The 19,238-nt window shown below is 43.9% G+C and overlaps 1 protein-coding gene across 1 annotated transcript in view; it reads left to right on the forward strand.

Annotated features, from left to right (window-relative positions):
• The window catches only part of LOC139377266 (unconventional myosin-VIIa-like), a 34,863-nt gene that overhangs the window by 11,533 nt on the left and 4,092 nt on the right, over positions 1-19,238 (forward strand). The window contains exons 16-38 of the mRNA XM_071120271.1: positions 198-356; positions 508-600; positions 1,449-1,543; positions 4,846-4,930; positions 5,426-5,644; positions 5,760-5,969; positions 6,202-6,516; positions 7,059-7,208; positions 7,458-7,526; positions 7,842-7,969; positions 8,180-8,306; positions 8,445-8,564; positions 9,696-9,869; positions 11,077-11,304; positions 11,939-12,106; positions 12,320-12,437; positions 12,590-12,716; positions 13,083-13,255; positions 16,207-16,388; positions 17,252-17,361; positions 17,593-17,741; positions 18,215-18,368; positions 18,890-19,045. Coding sequence (XP_070976372.1) covers positions 198-356; positions 508-600; positions 1,449-1,543; positions 4,846-4,930; positions 5,426-5,644; positions 5,760-5,969; positions 6,202-6,516; positions 7,059-7,208; positions 7,458-7,526; positions 7,842-7,969; positions 8,180-8,306; positions 8,445-8,564; positions 9,696-9,869; positions 11,077-11,304; positions 11,939-12,106; positions 12,320-12,437; positions 12,590-12,716; positions 13,083-13,255; positions 16,207-16,388; positions 17,252-17,361; positions 17,593-17,741; positions 18,215-18,368; positions 18,890-19,045 — 3,509 coding nt within the window. The remainder of the gene's footprint in view (positions 1-197; positions 357-507; positions 601-1,448; positions 1,544-4,845; positions 4,931-5,425; positions 5,645-5,759; positions 5,970-6,201; positions 6,517-7,058; positions 7,209-7,457; positions 7,527-7,841; positions 7,970-8,179; positions 8,307-8,444; positions 8,565-9,695; positions 9,870-11,076; positions 11,305-11,938; positions 12,107-12,319; positions 12,438-12,589; positions 12,717-13,082; positions 13,256-16,206; positions 16,389-17,251; positions 17,362-17,592; positions 17,742-18,214; positions 18,369-18,889; positions 19,046-19,238) is intronic.

Raw genomic sequence — 19,238 nt, forward strand, 5'->3', positions numbered from 1 at the left:
CAGCGAGACATGATTTATTGATGGTGCAATATCACAATCATAGGAGGTCAAATTCACACAAAACAGAACAATTTTGATTAGGTAGAATGGCAGTTTCACACCATAAACATTTTACAATTCCACTGGTCCCCTTTTTCCATCCTACAGTGCACTCCACTCTACTAAAACAAGCGTATGAATGTCTCTGTCTTCCTCAGTGTTTTGACAGAGACCTGTGCATACGTCAGCTGCGGTATTCTGGAATGATTGATACCATCAGAATCCGGAAACTGGGATATCCAATCCGTCACACGTTCAAGCAATTTCTGCAGCGGTACAGAGTACTCCTAAAGACAACCGTCTGTGACCCCAAAACTGTAAGACATTATTATTTAGAATATGATGATGATGATGATGATAAAGATGACAGAGATAATGACATTTGTTAGCATTCAAATCTCCAAAGTTGTCGTTGCTTTTAGTTTTATGGTTATGGTTCCCAATATCCTCCTCTCTTTCCTAACCCAGGAGTCAGCATCAGCCTGCTGTATTGCCATTTGCAAGGCCGTGATCACAGGACATAACGACTGGAAGATCGGCACGACTAAGATCTTCCTAAAGGTGCAGTTAAACCTAGATTTTCCCGTCCAAGTCAAAATGATTATAAAGCGTAATGTGGACACCACCCAGCCAGGGAGGGATATGGCTTGAAAACGTACCTCAATCCAGGGGTGGAATATGACACTGTACTCCTAGTTATGCCAGTATCCGAACTGACAAATGGAGAAGATTGCAAGTTTTGAATTAAATGGCCCTTTTTCATCCTCATGGTAGGCTAGCGAGACTAAACCAAAGGCTAGCAGAGACTAAACCAAAGGCTAGCGAGACTAAACCAAAGGCTAGCGAGACTAAACCAAAGGCTAGCAGAGACTAAACCAAAGGCTAGCAAAGACTAAACCAAAGGCTAGCAGAGACTAAACCAAAGGCTAGCAGAGACTAAACCAAAGGCTAGCGAGACTAAACCAAAGGCTAGCAGAGACTAAACCAAAGGCTTGCAAAGACTAAACCAAAGGCTAGCAAAGACTAAACCAAAGGCTAGCAGAGACTAAACGAAAGGCTAGCAGAGACTAGCAGTATTTCAATCTTCTCCATTTGTCTGTTCGGATAATGGCATAACTGGGAGTACAGCTTCATCTTCCATCCCTGGATTGAGGTACGTTTTCAAGCCATATCCCTCCCCGGCTGGGTGGTGTACACATTACGGCTTAGAATTGTTTTGACTAAGTTTTAGCTAAGTTAAAGCTTACCACACTAGACAACCACAAACATTGGTCATGTTGTAACAGCAGTGATGGAATCTCAAATGTCACTTAAAGCAATTTGAATATGTTACAATGATGTTGTTCTACGTTTTTGAAAAGGTCCAGATGAATCCTCTGTAACCTGTCTCCACCCTCTTCCCCATTCAGGATGCCCATGACTCCCTACTGGAGTGGGAAAGAGAGCGAGAGCTCAACAGGAAAGCCCTAATCATTCAGAGGGTCATTCTTGGCCACAGAGACAGGTAAATGAGGAACACAGAGACACACAGCTTGGAGGGAACACAGGATATAAAATGGCATGCGACATGTCATACCTTACACAGGGACTTCAATGTTTGGGATGTTGTAATGTTTGGGATGTTGACAGAGTTCTGTCCTACTATCCAGGTCTGTATCCAAACAATTTGAACTTCTTTTAAAAATCTTCCTCTCCAAAAACAAGTCTCTCACCGTTGCCGCCTGCTATGGACCACCCTCTGCCCCCAGCTGTGCTCTGGACACCATATCTGAACTGATTGCCCCTCATCTATCTTCAGAGCTCGTGCTGCTAGGCAACCTAAACTGGAACATGCTTAACACCCTAGCCATCCTACAATCTAAGCTTGATGCCCTCAATCTCACACAAATTATCAAGGAACCTACCAGGTACCACCCCAAAGCAGTAAACACGGGCACCCTCATAGATATCATCCTAACCAACTTGCCCTCTAAATACACCTCTGCTGTTTTCAACCAAGATCTCAGTGATCACTGCCTCATTGCCTGCATCCGTAATGGGTCAGCGGTCAAACGACCTCCACTCATCACTGTCAAACGCTCCCTGAAACACTTCAGCGAGCAGGCCTTTCTAATCGACCTGGCCGGGGTATCCTGGAAGGATATTGACCTATTCCCGTCAGTAGAGGATGCCTGTTTTTTTTTAAATGCCTTCCTCACCATCTTAAATATGCATGCCCCATTCAAGAAATGTAGAACCAGGAACAGATATAGCCCTTGGTTCTCTCCAGACCTGACTGACCTTAACCAACACAAAAACATCCTATGGCGTTCTGCATTAGCATCGAACAGCCACCGTGATATACAACTTTTCAGGGAAGCTAGAAACCAATATACACAGGCAGTTAGAAAAGCCAAGGCTAGCTTTTTCAAGCAGTAATTTGCTTACTGCAACACAAACTCAAAAAAGTTCTGAGACACTGTAAAGTCCATGGAGAATAAGAACACCTTCTTCCAGCTGCCCACTGCACTGAGGATAGGAAACACTGTCACCACCGATAAATCCACTATAATTGAGAATTTCAATAAGCATTTTTCTACGGCTGGCCATGCTATCCACCTGGCTACCCCTGCCCCGGTCAATAGCACTGCACCCCCCACAGCAACTTGCCCAAGCCTTCCCCATTTCTCCTTCTCCCAAATCCAGTCAGCTGATGTTCTGAAAGAGCTGCAAAATCTGGATCCCTACAAATCAGCCGGGCTAGACAATCTGGACCCTTTCTTTCTAAAATGATCTGCCAAAATTGTTGCAACCCCTATTACTAGCCTGTTCAACCTCTCTTTCGTGTCGTCGGAGATTCCCAAAGATTGGAAAGCAGCTGCGGTCATCCCCCTTTTCAAAGGGGGGGACACTCTTGACCCAAACTGCTACAGACCTATATCTATCCTACCCTGCCTTTCTAAGGTCTTCGAAAGTCAAGTCAACAAACAGATTACCGACCATTTCGAATCCCACAATACCTTCTCCGCTATGCAATCTGGTTTCAGGGCTGGTCATGGGTGCACCTCAGCCATGCTCAAGGTCCTAAATTATATCTTAACCGTCATCGATAAGAAACAATACTGTGCAGCTGTACTCATTGACCTGGCCAAGGCTTTCACCTCTGTCAATCACCACATCCTCATCGGCAGACTCGATAGCCTTGGTTTCTCAAATAATTGCCTCGCCTGGTTCACCAACTACTTCTCTGATAGTTCAGTGTGTCAAATCGGAGGGCCTGTTGTCCGGGCCTCTGGCAGTCTTTATGGGGGTGCCACAGGGTTCAATTCTTGGATCGACTCTCTTCTCTGTATTCATCAATGACGTCGCTCTTGCTGCTGGTGAGTCTCTGATCCACCTCTACACAGACGACACTATTCTGTATACTTCTGGCCCTTCTTTGGACACTGTGTTAACAACCCTCCAGACGAGCTTCAACACCATTCAACTCTCCTTCCGTGGCCTCCAACTGCTCTTAAATACAAGTAAAACTAAATGCGTGCTCTTCAACCGATCGCTGCCTGCACCTGCACCTGCACCTGCACCTGCCAGCCTGTCCAACATCACTACTCTGGACGGTTCTGACTTAGAATATGTGGACAACTACAAATACCTATGTGTCTGGTTAGACTGTAAACTCTCCTTCCAGACTCACATCAAACATCTCCAATCCAAAGTTAAATCTAGAATTGGCTTCCTATTTCGCAACAAAGCATCCTTCACTCATGCTGCCAAACATACCCTTGAAAACCTGACCATCCTACCGATCCTCAACTTCGCCGATGTCATTTAAAAAATAGCCTCAAATACCCTACTCAATAAATTGGATGCAATCTCTCACAGTGCCATTCGTTTTGTCACCAAAGCCCCATACACTACCCACCACTGCGACCTTTACACCCTTGTTGGCTGGCCCTCGTTTCATACTTCATCTCCAAGACCCTGCTAGGTAAAGTCCCTCCTTATCTCAGCTGTAGCACCAGTAGCACCAGCTCCAGCAGGTATATCTCTCTGGTCACCCCCAAAACTAATTATTCCTTTGGCCGCCTCTCCTTCCAGTTCTCTGCTGCCAATGACTGGAACGAACTACAAAAATCTCTGAAACTGGAAACACTTATCTCCCTCACTAGCTTTAAGCACCACCTGTCAGAGCAGCTCACAGATTACTGCACCTGTACATAGCCCATCTATAATTTAGCCCAAACAACTACCTCTCCTCCTACTGTATTTATTTATTTTGCTCCTTTGCATCCCATTATTTCTATTTCTACTCTGCACATTCTTCCACTGCAAATCAACCATTCCAGTGTTTTACTTGCTATATTGTATTTACTTCGCATCATGGCCTTTGTTTTGCCTTCACCTCCCTTATCTCACCTCATTTGCTCACATCGTTTATATACTTGTTTATACTGTATTATTGACTGTATGTTTGTTTTACTTCATGTGTAACTCTGTGTTGTTGTATGTGTCGAACTGCTTTGCTTTATCTTGGCAATGTCGCAATTGTAAATGAGAACTTGTTCTCAACTTGCCTACCTGGTTAAATAAAGGTGAAATATATATATATATATATATATATATATATATATATATATATATATATTTTTTTTAAATTTTAAATAGCACACTGGCAGTGGTCACTGACATGGGTTTATCTGTTATTCTCTCTAATACCCAATCTAAATGTTTACCACAGAGTTACATACAGTTGTTACTATTGTTTTAATACAGTAGTTCTTACAGTCTGCGCTATTGATGTTTTGTTGAAATGTATTCCTCTTGTAGGAAGAGCTTTGTAAAGAAAAGGAGAGCCGCTGTGGTGGTACAGAAGCATTGGAGAGGTTACAAAGACAAGAATCAATATAGAAAGGTAAGTTACTGGCTCAGTTTCAAGTGGAAATTAGGGAGGTCTACTGCCGAAAAAGAAAGACAATTCTTGTCTACTTTACCAATATTTTCTCCTCTTTTTGCCAAAAAATGAGTGTGAAGTTCCAATATTTAGCTACACCACTACATGGTAAAAAAGTAATGAAATACTGAAAACACTACCAATATTTGAATTGAGTTCAAGCTACAGCTATTGCTAATGCTAATGCTATTAAATTACTAGTTGAACTACATATAGTTCACTACACCACAACACTGGTAAGGAGTCAACTCAGATACACTTTTGTAGACAAACTGAGGTGATATTGATTAAATGCCCTAGCTAAGGAGTGCACATTATTGTGCTGATAGAGATTTTCTCATTTTCTTTTTTTTATAGGCTGGATCAGCTTTTAACATATCTTTCGGTTTTCTCTCTGCTGCTCACATTTACCTTCTACAAACTTAATTTATCCTCCTCTCCGTCTCGTTCGACTAGCTCCAGCGCGGCTTTCAGCGTCTGCAGTCTACGATCCGTGGTCGTCTATCCCGGCTGCATTACCTGAAGGAGCTGGCGGCAGCCGTCACTCTGCAGTCACAGGTGCGCGGGTACCTGGCCAGGAAGAGTTATAAGAGCAAGAGAGAAGCTGTGACTGTCCTCCAGGCACACACCAGAGGCATGCTGGCTAGGAAGACCACCAACAAGATGAGGACAGATGTGAGTTTTGACATTTGAGAAAAGTGCGTGTGTGTGATTGCAAGCCTGTTTTGCCACCTGTGTGCAAATTCAATATATCTGTGTGTGTGTGTTTGTGTGTGTGTGTCTGTGTTAGGCATTCCTATCAGCCCGGGAGCGGGAGGCGAGAGAGCAGACAGCCGCAGAGCTCCAGCGGAGGCTAGAGGAGGTCCTCAGCCAATCACAACAGGCTGCTGCCGAGCCAGAGCCAGTCAGTGAGCAGGAAATGGTGGAAACAATGTTTGAATTCCTGCCCCACAAAGTGTCCGTAGGAGGGCGGGAGGGCCCGGCTCCAGAGGGCTTTGAGGTGATGCTCACAACCAATGGTGGATCTTAATGTCATGTTAACATAGGTTTCCATTTGCTATAGTCTTATATGTCTTAATACCCCAGTGATGAACACTGCTAACAGAATGACCACATCCATCTAATCTTCTCTTCTCATTGAAGAAGCATTATAATATTCTACTATTCTCTCCAACTCCAAGAAGAAAGTATCTAACTGAGTATCCAACTGCACTCTCCCTATCCATTCTCAGGACTTGGAGAGAACGCGAACAATCCCAGAGGTGACTGAGGAGAGCCGAGAGGAGAGTCGAGAGGAGAGCCCAGTAGAAACCCCAGCTCCGGTAGTAGTACAAGTACCAGTACCAGTACTAGCTCGGACTGAACCAACTCCTGCACCAGCACCAGTACCAGTGGAACTACCAGTGGTGGAGTACGATGATGAGGATGAGGAGTTCTCCTTCATCAAGTTCAGTGCTTTGCACTTCCAGGGCTCTGCTACCCACAGTCACATCACCCAAAGGCTGCGACAGCCCCTGCTCCACCACGAGGACGAGGGGGACACACTGGTGAGTCAACATCAGGCTTCTGTGTCTCTCAGAGGGATCCAAAGCAAGGATGGAATTTTTCTTCCTCTGTCACATATGCAACATTATAAACTGGGTGGTTCGAACCCTGAGTGCTGATTGGCTGAAAGCCGTGGCATATCAGACCATATACCACGGGTATAACACAACATGTCTTTTTACTGCTCTATTTACATTGGTAACCAGTTTATAATAGCAATAAGGCACCTCTGGGGTTTGTGGTACATGACCAATATACCACGGGTAAGAGCTGTATCCAGGTACTCTGCGTTGCGTCGTGCCTGAGAACAGCCCAGCCATAATATATTGGCCATATACCACACCACCATGGGCCTTATTTCTTAATTCTTCTCTCTTCTTTTCTCTTTTTCTACTGTACTTTCTCCTCTCCTCCTTCTTCATTTTCCTCCTGCTGTTTTTGTTTTGTTCCTCACTTCACCCCATTATTTTATTTTCCCTTCCATTCCCCACTTTCTTTCTCCTCTCCATTCCTCTCCTCTCCGCTGCTCTCTGCTCCTCTCCAGGCCTGTCTGACAGTGTGGTGGATCATCTTGAGGTTCATGGGGGACATCGCTGAGCCTAAACAGATCAACCAGGAGCCCTCCACCACCATCCAGAAGAACCTTGGCCAGAGGCAGAACAGGAGGCTCAGCAATCTAGTGGGCCTGGATCAGGTACTGAACATAAGGCCTTACTGGGCCTTAACCTTACATTCAACTAAGTTCAATAGGACTTTATTCATCCCTTACGGGCAGCAGGAAAAATATCACTACTCACTGATTCCCTTAATGTGATGACAATAGACACTTGTGTCATTTTGTGTGTTTCTAATAGTTTACTCTTGTACTGAGTTTTTGCTGACTGAATTCACCCACTAAACAGTTTGTCAGATGTCTAATTCGTCCTATACATTTTTCCATCAGAAAATACTAAGGAAAAATAGAAAGAAAGAAGGAATGGGGAACAGAAAAGCTTCGACCATTGTAGATGAGGTATGTTACATACACATTATTTTGTCCTCAGAACTAAAATGAGTCTGAATATCCATGATGTATCAACACAGGCTAATTGTCCAGATGGGATACAGTTTATGTAAAATTGATGTCAAAAGTAGATTTTTTTGTTGTTGTGCATTTTAGCTAACCCTACTCTTTTCCTAACCTTAATCTAATTCTCCTAAACTGCATTTCTCCTAACATGCTGCCTAAGTTTTCCTAACCTGCGATGAAAAGGCAAATATGATATAAGCTGTATCCGCTCCAGACAAAACCGGATAATTGTCTCGTTGTGCTCCTCATCTCCTCCAGCCGGAGACTATGACGGAGGAGGAGAAAGACATTCTAATTGGAGAGGGGCGTACTTTGGATCGGCCAATATCCGACCTGGAAAAGCTGCACATTATTGTTGGATACGCCCTATCCAGACGAGATATAAGGTAACAAACCGAATTACAACACGTAAACAATGTTACCCAGATATTTCCCAGTTATTGATGTCTACAAAAATAATTTGTTTGTCATCCCAAAACTGTTTCATTCAGAACTAATAAAGGATTACAGCTACAGTTGCAATGCAAATGAATTGGATCCAATCAAAACTGATGGATAGCTACTTGAGCCCTGTCTGTCCTTGTTTGTCCGTGTAGGGATGAGATCTATTGTCAGATCATTAAACAGCTGGTGAACAATAAGAACCAGAAGAGTTCCCTCAGAGGCTGGGTCCTCCTGTCCATCTGTCTTGGTATCTTCCCCCCAACAGAACTCCTTATACAGGTCAGGCTAAAGTTGACATTTTTTCACCTGTGGCTGTATGTCTGAAGGCGCTGTGTTTTTACGTATAGGCATACTGAATTTATAACCCAGGCCCCACTCAATCAATTACATACACTGTAATTCTATTCTATTCCACAGTATCTTGAGAGCTTCCTGCGCAGAGGGCCAAGTAGCTATTGTCCGTACTGTGCTGAGCGCCTGCGTCGCATCGTGGCCAATGGAGAGCGAGGCGAACTGCCTTGTTGGATAGAGCTCCAGGTAAGATCCATGACAGAGACATACTCATCTGGGTGCCATCTCCCTTCTGACACAATGCAACAGAATTGGGGGGTAGGCCTGTCAGGACTCAAACCCGGGTCCAACACCCTAGCCAAAGAATCTCTTGACGATGTCGCTAGGTGTCGACTACTGCTGCTGTTAAGCAGTATCAACACTACAGGTCATGGACAGTATTCATGACAAATGTCGCATTCATAACAACTGGGAACTCAGAACTGGGAACTCGGAAATCTTTGACTTCCGACTTCAGTGCGTTCAAGACAACTGAGAACTCTGAAAAAAAGCTCTGATTAGGAAAAATCGGTTCGAACGGGCATCCAACTCGGAATTCCAACTCAGGAACTTAGGTCTCTTTCTAGAGCTCCGACTTTACAACTGACGTCATGATTTGACCTCGTATTTTTCTGAGTTCCCAGTTGTCTTGAAATCACCATCAGAGCAGGTTTGGTCAGACAACAATACATTGACTGATCAGAAACAGACTGGCACTCATGATAATTGATGAGAGGTCGCATCAGAGTTATGTGAGAGACCGTTGCTAAACTACAGCTACATGCGCCAACCACTGCTAATATCCTACCTACTCCAACATATGAAATCGATTCTCTGTTTTTGCTCTGCGGACATATCTTTATGGCGGCAGGTAGCCTAGCTGTTAGAGAGGTGAGCCAGCAACCGGAGGATTTCCTGTTCGAATCCTGGATCTGCCTGGAAAAATCTGTTGGGAAGTGAGCTGGCAACCAGAGTGTTGCTGGTATCAAATATTAGATGCTATTGCCTGCCGTTGTGCCCTTGAGCATGGCACTTAAACCCCACACAAGAACTGCTCCACGGGGGCCCAGTGTGGTAGCCCCCTGTTCCAACCTGTCCAACCCCTAACGTGTCTTTTGGAAGGGTTGGAATAAATGGAAGTCAATGTTCGGTTCGACCTTGTGTACAATTGACGAATAAGGTGATCTTACAATGAATCTTATGACAGTGACTGTATTAGTAAGGGGACAGGACACCAAAACCGCATATGTGCAGTACAGAGCAATATGGGTCCTGTAGTAAGTAGTTATTATACTGCAAGGACTAATTATTCCCATGTCTCCACCTTCCCACATGTAGGCCGTCAAGACCAAGAAGCCCACACAAGTATCTGTGGCCCTGATGGACGGCCTTAGTGTCAGCCTGCCTGTTGACTCAGCCTGTACCTCTGCTGAGGTGTGCCAGGCTCTGGCCAAGAAAGTCAACATCAAGGATACCTACGGATTCTCTCTTTACATCGGCTTCTATGAGAAGGTGAAGGAAACCCCCAAGGGTTTTGGGGATACCTAGCCATGCAACTAAAACGAGTACATACAGATATAGGATCTTAATTTGAGCTATTTTGCTACAGCAGGAAAATAATCCTGCAGCAACAGGAAAATGTGAATTATTGGGTGGATTGTAATGAATGGATTTTTTTTGTAGGGGTCGATATATTTTTCATAAGGGAAAAACAAGTCTGTAATTTCTAAGTGGATATTACTAACTCCAGAAGCTTTTTTACAACTCAAATACACTACAAGTTTGAAATCTCCTGCATTACAGGACAGTTCTCCTGCAACAGGGTGATCAAATTAAGGTCCTACATCTGTATTGACAAAGAAGATACATAATAAATACAACAGTGTCAATAGTACTCTTCTTAGTTGCATGGCAAGGGGATACCTAACTGTGGTGTCCTGGGTACTAGCATCATGCCTGGTGGATTGAGAAATTGAAGTTGCTCATTCAGTGTCAGTTCAATATTGAGATTGAAAAGGGACAACATTGACTTGATAGCATTTGACTACCATTTATTAGCATCTTCACTAGCTTTCAGAAGTTGACTAACATTGACTTGCATTGACTAGCCCTGTGACATGTTTTGACTAGCCCTGTGCCATGTTTTGACTAGGCCTGTGCCATGTTTTGACTAGGCCTGTGCCATTTTTTGACTAGGCCTGTGCCATGTTTTGACTAGGCCTGTGACATGTTTTGACTAGCCCTGTGACATGTTTTGACTAACCCTGTGACATGTTTTGACTAGCTCTGACATATTTTGACTAGCCCTGGCATATTTTGACTAGCCCTGTGACATGTTTTGACTAGCCCTGTGCCATGTTTTGACTAGGCCTGTGCCATGTTTTGACTAGGCCTGTGCCATGTTTTGACTAGGCCTGTGCCATGTTTTGACTAGGCCTGTGACATGTTTTGACTAGCCCTGTGACATGTTTTGACTAACCCTGTGACATGTTTTGACTAGCTCTGACATATTTTGACTAGCCCTGGCATATTTTGACTAGGCCTGTGACATGTTTTGACTAGCCCTGTGACATATTTTGACTAGCTCTGACATGTTTTGACTAGCTCTGACATGTTTTGACTAGCCCTGTTACATGTTTTGACTAGCTCTGACATGTTTTGACTAGGCTTGTGACATGTTTTGACTAGCCCTGACATATTTTTACACTGCTGTTTCCAGGTGTGGTCCCTAGGCAGTGGCGGGAAGCACGTGATGGACGCTATCTCGCAGTGCGAGCAGGAAGTGAGGCGGAAGGGCGAGGAGGAGCAGCACGCCTCCTGGAGACTCTACTTCCGCAAGGAGTTGTTTACACCCTGGCACGATTCCTCGATAGATGCCGTCAGCACAGATCTCATCTACAGACAGGTCATCAGAGGCCTCAAGTCTGGGGAGTACCATTCTGAGAAGGTGTGTACCATTCTGAGAAGGTGCGTACCATTCTGAGAAGGTGCGTACCATTCTGAGAAGGTGAGTACCATTCTGAGAAAGTGCGTACCATTCTGAGAAGGTGAGTACCATTCTGAGAAGGTGCATCGTTGTTTTATTTATTTGATTGAACCTTTATTTTGACAGGGAGTTAATGCTGAGACCAAGGTCTCTTTTTCCAGATGAGCCCTGTTTAGCACAACAATACACATCAAAATATAATACACACATATACACATTAAAATAAACGTTATTATACAATACATGGAAAGCAAAACACAATCGTAAAAAACAGTACAACGCCTAAGACTCCACCCACCCAGACACTGTGGATATCATATCACTGAAGGTGACATTGTGAAAGTAGCCTCCACTACTCTCGAGGGTAGGTTGACCATGAACCAAGCATGAATCTTAGGAGTCACAATGTCTCACTGAACTCTATGTAAGAAATCATAAAATAATAAAAAATCTATTACCACTATTGTTGAAAAAAAGAAAAGATATAAAGACTGCATATGTTTGAAGTGGAAATGATATTAACTAAACAACTAAACTGTTTTCTTTATTAATTGGACCTAAACAGACTTTGTATTTATTTGTTTTTGTCTTCCAGGAGGATGACTTTGTCCAGCTGGCAGCGATGTACTACTATGTGACGTTTGGGTCTACCAACAGTGTAGAAAGTGCCAAGAAGGTGGTGGGGGAATGCATCACTACTGAACTTATTGAGACCAAGTCACAAGGAAAATGGATTCAGCTGGTCACCGCAGCACATACACAGGTACTGCTACTCACTGGTGCAATAAGTAATGGCCAGACCACCTGTAGTATATTCTGTTCTAAAATTCCTGCTATTCAGTGCGCTATCCCTATCAAGTAAAGTAAAGCAAAGTTAAATAAATAATTAAATTGAAAAGTTAAGTTAAGTAGAATAAAGGAAAGCTAATGCCAGACAAAATTGTTCAACTAATAATGATCCTAATCATTCTCACAGGGTCCTTACATAAACAGCAGAAGGAGCACAGACAGCGTGAAGGGGGACGTGGTTGACTACGCTCGTCAGAAATGGCCCATCTTCTTCTCCAAGTTTTACGAGGTTACGCAAATGTCAGGTAAGTCTAACAGGAATATGTCCGCATAATGTACCAAGTGAAGTTTCTATCATTTTTCATGATGAAGCTTTTAGTTGGTTTTAAATCAGGCAAAATATTTATTTTATTTGTCAAAGACGATTTTTATAACTAAGGTATTTGTATACTCACAGGACCTCCTCTATCCAAAAGCAATTTTATTGTGGCCATCAACTGGAATGGGATCTCCTTTCAGGACGAGAAGGAGAAGAAGCTCCTCGAGCTGCCCTACCCAGAGGTGACTGGGGTGAACAAGTCCAGGTATGAACAGGCTATTCCAAGGCCCTGTTTACATATTTCAGAAATGCATCCCTCCTTCCTTCTCCCCTTCGAAGTGATCACTGATCTGAATTGGTTGGTTTTGAGGTAATGGAGTGATAACCTTACTCACAGCTATCCAATCACTTATAGGTCTGTTTACCTCAAGGAAACAAGGAAAGATGCATTTCTTAAGTATTCCAACAGGGCCCAGAATACATAACCAGAAACTAGTTTTATACACTGGCTGTTTATTGATCAGTTGTCAGGTAGCGGTGGTCGTCATGGTTCACATACTCCCTGATGCTGACATTCAATCCACCATGAAGTTATTACATACATTTCACATACGTTTCATATGTTCATCAGTGATGACGGCAGGATCGACAACAGTCAGTCTGTGAGCCTGGCCACACTGAGAGGGCAGTTCCTACTGCAGTCTGTGGAGGCAGGGGAGATGGCTGACCTGATCCAGTGGTACCTGGAGGGCCTGAGGGAGCGCTCCGTCTATGCAGTGGCCCTGCAGGACATCAACAGACAGGGTAAGAATATGACAATAAATCACTTGATCACTCACCTCACAGCTGAGGTTCACTGATTTTTTAGGGTTAAGCTTTGTATCTCTGAGCTACAGAGGGTAAGTTACAGTAGATGGATGTATTTGTCAGAATCATAATACTTACTAGTATATCAACAACTTCATAACTGAGGTTCATCCATTTGGATGAGATGGGTGAAGGCCATGCTGCGTAGCACTGCTTAAGAGGGGTGGGTATCTGGATGTTTTCCATTGAATTCTAATGCTGTAAATTGGAGTGAAAAAACAATATAATTGTCCCCATCAGATAACAACAGGTCAGTCAGTGTTTAACAGAAAACAATATCCTAAAAGAACCCGTCATATACAGTAAGTGTTTTTGGCTGGGGATCATGCATGACCTAATATGGTTTCTGTTATATACAGAGCATTCGGGAAGTATTCAGACCCCTTGACGTTTTCCACATTTTGTTTCAGCCTTAATCTGAAATGGATTAAATTAAAATGTTTTCCTCATCAAGCTACACACAATACCACACAACGACAAAGCGAAAACAGGTTAAGACATTTTGGCAAATGTATATATAAAAAAAAACAGAAATACCTTGTTTAAATAAGTATTCACAACCTTTGCTATGAGACTCGAAATTGAGTCCACCTGTGGTAAATTTAATTGATTGGACATGATTTGGAAAAGCACACACCTGTCTGTATAAGGTCCCACAGTTGACAGTGCGTGGCAGAGCAAAAACCAAGCCATGGGGTCGAAGGAATTGTCCATAGAGCTCCGAGACAGGATTGTGTCAAGGCACAGATGCGAGGAAGGTTACCAGAAAATTTCTGTAGCATTGAAGGTCCCCAAGAACACAATGGCCTCCATCATTCATAAATCGAAAGAGTTTGGAACCACCAAGACTCTTCCTAGAGCTGGCCGCCCGGTCTAACTGAGCAATCGGGGGAGAAGGGCCTTGTTCAGGGAGGTAACCAAGAATCCAATGATCACTCTGACAGAGCTCCAGAGTTCCTCTGTGGAGATGGGAGAACCTTCAAGAAGGACGACCATCTCTGCAGCACTCCATGAATCAGGCCTTTATGGTAGAGTGGCCAGACGGAAGCCATTCCTCAGTAAAAGGCACATGACATCCCGCATGGAGTTTGCCAAAAGGCACCTAAAGACTCTCAGACCATGATAAACAAGATTCTCTGGTCTGATGAAATGAAGATTTGGCTCTCTTTGGCTTGTATGCTAAGCATCACGTCTAGAGGAAACCTGGCACCATCCCTACGGGGAAGCATGGTGGTGGCAGCATCACCATGGATGTTTTTCAGCGGTATTGACTGGTAGACTAGTAAGGATCAAGGGAAAGGTGAACGGAGCAAAGTACAGAGGGATACTTGATGAAAACCTGCTCAGAACCTCAGATTGTGGCGAAGGTTCACCTTCCAACAGGACAACGGCCCCAAGCACAAAGCCAAGACAATGCAGGAGTGGCTTCGGGACAAGTCTCTTGTCGTGTCTTTGGCATCATTAAAACTGACTTATTTATCAAATAACTCTCTGTAATTATTATTACGCAATTAAACTGATTAATCATGTAACTGTAATTAACTAGGAAGTCCGACAACACATCAAGGAAAATATTCAGATTACGAAGTTATAATTTTCCTAATATAACTTTTAGATATTTTAACATCTGATCAATTAGTCTTCGATTTAATGAATTATTATTTACCTCACGTTAGTCTCATTCCAAACGTCGTAAATGGTTGGTTATCCGCACGAACCCAGTCTTCACTATTAGTCATCCATACATCAATTGTCTTAAATCCTTTATTTACTAACTAAGTAATTCACAGAAATGCATAACAAACAGTAGATATGGTTACAAGGAAATTATAAGGGAATGTGCCCTAGTGGGCTAAACCTGCATCGCGGCTTGGTGGACAAAGGGGAAGAGCGGGTCTACTGAGATGAGACACTACAAAGTTGATAATTATAACAATTGAAATGCTAATCCTTTGCACATGAACGCTCACTAATTTGGGAATAATTGCAATCAATATATGTATATTTACGCTCAGTGTGTTGTCGGGATCTCTGTTGAAAAGTTCATTTCTGTTGGAGAGTTTGCCCGCCCTCTCTCTCTCTCTCTCTCTGCCGTGGTTAAAATGGATAGTTCAGAGTAACATTCATTCATATCGTTATATGTTTCGGTGTTGTCGGTCTTTGCGTTCAATGATACCGAATTCCTAGCTGCAGACTAGTAATTAATATCAAAGACTTGTTCTTATTCTGTCGGTATCGATAGTCTTAGAGTTTCAACAACCATTACAACCTTAGCTTATACTCAGGTTTTATCTCAAACCTTAGCCCTCTCGTGGAAATCGAGGTAGGCTGGTCTCTACTCAAACCTTAGCCCTCTCGTAGTTATCGAGGTAAGCTGGTCTGAGGTGGGAAAACCCAGGTGGGGGTTTTATTTGGAACATAGAAAAGGGCTGCCTCATGACACCGCGTCCTAACTGTGCTCATGGGCGGTCCTCTGATTTAGTTAAACTCCAATGGGAATTGGAGTTTCCTTCATTTAAACAGTCTAAAATCACATTACATAATTTCACAAATAGTTTCATCTTTACTCATTCATTTTATACAACCATTTGAGTTTCAGTAAGCCTCATAACGGAGACTCATGTATAAACATGATTATGGTAATGTGGCTGTATTGTCTCTCATGAGTTTGTGTCTGTGTGTCTATCTGTCTGTGTGTCTGTCTCTCTCTGTCTCTCTCTCTCTCTCTCTCTCTCTCTCTCTGTCGCTCTCTCTGTCTCTCTCTCTGTCTCTCTCTCTGTCTGTGTCTCTCTGTCTGTGTCTCTCTCTCTCTGTTTGTCTCTCTGTCTGTGTCTCTCTGTCTGTGTCTCTCTGTCTCTCTGTGTGTCTCTCTCTCTCTCAAACTGCAGACGACCCCACGTTCCTGAGCTACAAGCGAGGGGACATGCTGGTCATCCTGAAGGACGGAGAGTACTCCCCTGACCGGGGCTGGATCAAAGGCACTAACGAGCGCACCGGGAACACCGGCGCCGTCTCCACGGATACCGTCCTGGTTCTGCCAACCCTTGACAAGCCCAGCGATACCACACTGGTAAGACGGTTGTAGACTCTAACAGAATGTTCTAGACTTAAAATACCTATTGAAAACTTCACTCAAGTGATGTTTCAATTCATATGGTTAGAAGAATAGGTCATAGAATAATAGTCTGGTCCCAGATCTGTTTGTGTTGTCTGGGACTAGGCTAATTAAACAGTGCACACATAGTACAAATAAGAGGGTGATACAAATGGGATTGTGCATGATAAGATTCTTTATTTGATTAGATTTTTTATTTCTTCCCCCTTTTTCTTTCCGATTTCATGGTATCCAATTGGTAGTTACAGTCTTGTCCCATCGCTGCAACTCCTGTACGGACTCGGGAGAGGTGAAGGTCGAGAGCCATGTGTCCTCCAAAACACAACCCAGCCAAGTAGCACTGCTTCTTGACAGAATACCCGCTTAAACCCGGAAGCCAGCCGCACCAATGTGTCGGAGGAAACATCTAGTGCGCGATAGGACAAGGACATCAATGCCGGCCAAACCCTCCCCTAACCTGGACGACGCTGTGATAATTGTGTGCCGCCCCATGGGTCTCCCGGTTGCGGCCGGCTGCGACAGAGCTGCGATGTAGTGCCTTAGTTATGATAAGATTCTTATAAGCCAGTAAGTGAACATGGATGCATCCCGTTACAGATAGTTGTCCCTACGGGAAACAACGTAATGGTCCCTTGGTGGATTTATTCCTTACACCTAGCCAGTTGGAATGCTGCCCATATGTTGGGCGGACTTGTGGGCATTGTTAGACCGTGGGGCAAGTCGACATCAAGTCCCTGTTCTTCGAGGGATTGTGGAAGGGGAAGACTACCATCTTGTGGTCGTTTTAACATTGTGTTTTTCTTTGGTTGAACCACAAGAGTCTGCTGAATCTGAGCCCAGATCAGAGGACAGTGGCTCAGAACGCACCCGCCAGGGAAGAGGCAGTGTCCCCCGTCTCACTGAAAGAGTTTGCCTATGACTACTTCAGGTAGAATCCCCTCTCACTACTATTTCAACGACACCAATAACCATTTTAACTTTAATAATTACCACAAACATTTGCAAATGAATCATCGATTTAACAAAGGAGTATTCCAATGTGACAGTAATCTGACCAGTTATCTCACTACTACAGTTTGCAGGGTTAACAGTATGTTTTCTGGTTATACTATTCTCAAGACAGCAAGTTAACCTTAGCTATTTCCTTGGTTTCCCTTAGGCAGCCTGGTAAAGAAGGGGGCCGCGGGGCGCAGGCCAGAGGCATGGAGAAACTTTGGGCTGCCTCCAAAGAACCCATTAAACAGCCCCTACTGAAGAGTCTGGTGGGCGACACCGACCTCAGCCATCTGGCCTGCATCTCCTTCACTGATATCCTTTACTCAAATGCTTTATTTGTTCAAGGGAAAGTTCAGGATTTTACAACTTGATGTTAGATGGTTCCTCGCCCTGAAGTAGTCTACGGGCCACGACAAACTGGTTAGGGTTTTTTCTTTAAACAGCCACTACAAACTTCAGTTAACTTTAGCCAACTTCAGCTACTTTCAGGTTGAGAAACCATCTAACATCAAGTTGTAAAATCCTGAACTTCCACTTTAATGTACGATTGATGTTCATATTGATATTGAGGCGAACACTGGATAACAACAAGGAAGATTTTTAATAGGTGTTGAAGACACTAGGGAGGGATTACACCTGGACTTTTTGTAACTGGAGACCTTTAAACGCTAAATAAAAATACTTTTTTTTACAATGGCGTAGCAGTTACCGACTTATCCTAATAAATATGTCTCTCCAAGTGGAGTTTTCTAAACGTTTGCTATTGTCTTTAGCCTTTCCCTCACCTATCCTAAAGTACATGGGAGATTACCCCATCAAACAGGTGCGCCAGCCCATTGAGCTGACTGACCAGATCTTTGGCGCGGCCACTCAGCATGTACCTTTACAGGACGAGGTCTACTGCCAGATCATGAGGCAGATGACCAGTAACAACAGCAGGTATGTGTGGTAATATACTGCCATGTCAGCTATTTCTCATGTATTATTAGGAAATAACCACAGAGATGTACAGTATATGTCTGATGTTCTATTTTTAATTATAATTATATTTTTATTATAATTATAATTATAATACTCTCCCCTCTCTCTCTCACTCTCCCCCCTCTCTCTCTACTCTCCCCCCTCTCTCCCCTCTCTCTCTCTTCCCCCCTCTCTCTCTACTCTCTTCCCCCTCTCTCTACTCTCTTCCCCCTCTCTCTCTACTCTCTCCCCGGCCCTCTCTCTCTCCCTCGCTCTACTCTCTCTCTCCCCTCTATCGCTCTACTCTCCCCCCCCCCCCTCTCCCCTCTCTCTCTACTCTCTTCCCCCCTCTCTCTACTCTCTTCCCCCCCTCTCTCTACTCTCCCCCCGGCCCTCTCTCCCTCTCTCGCTCTACTCTCTTCCACCACCCCTCGCTCTAATCTCTCTCTACTCTCTATTATATCCATCTCACCTTCCCTCTCTCCTCCTCCCTCTCACAGAATGAGTGTAGACTATGGTTGGCAGCTCCTTTGGCTGTGTACCGGCCTCTTCCCCCCCAGTCAGATCTTGCTGAAGTACACCCAGCGTTTCCTAGAGTCACGGCCCAGAGAGCCCCTGGCTGCAGACTGCCTGCAACGGCTACAAATGCTAGTCAGGTGGGGCTCCAAAGCACACTGTAGTGAATTTGGGAGGCAGTGGGAAAAGGTCTCGAACTAAATGTCCCTACAAATCCAACACCAAAGCCATGACACCAAGAGGTCTCAATCTGAATATCTTGGATGAGGTTGCTGGAGTTGTGCTGAGGACGCTACAAAATATGGTATTGAGATGTTAAATACTAAAATGATT

This window comes from Oncorhynchus clarkii, chromosome 20 (assembly GCF_045791955.1).
Source record: "Oncorhynchus clarkii lewisi isolate Uvic-CL-2024 chromosome 20, UVic_Ocla_1.0, whole genome shotgun sequence".
Classification (NCBI taxonomy): domain Eukaryota; kingdom Metazoa; phylum Chordata; class Actinopteri; order Salmoniformes; family Salmonidae; genus Oncorhynchus; species Oncorhynchus clarkii.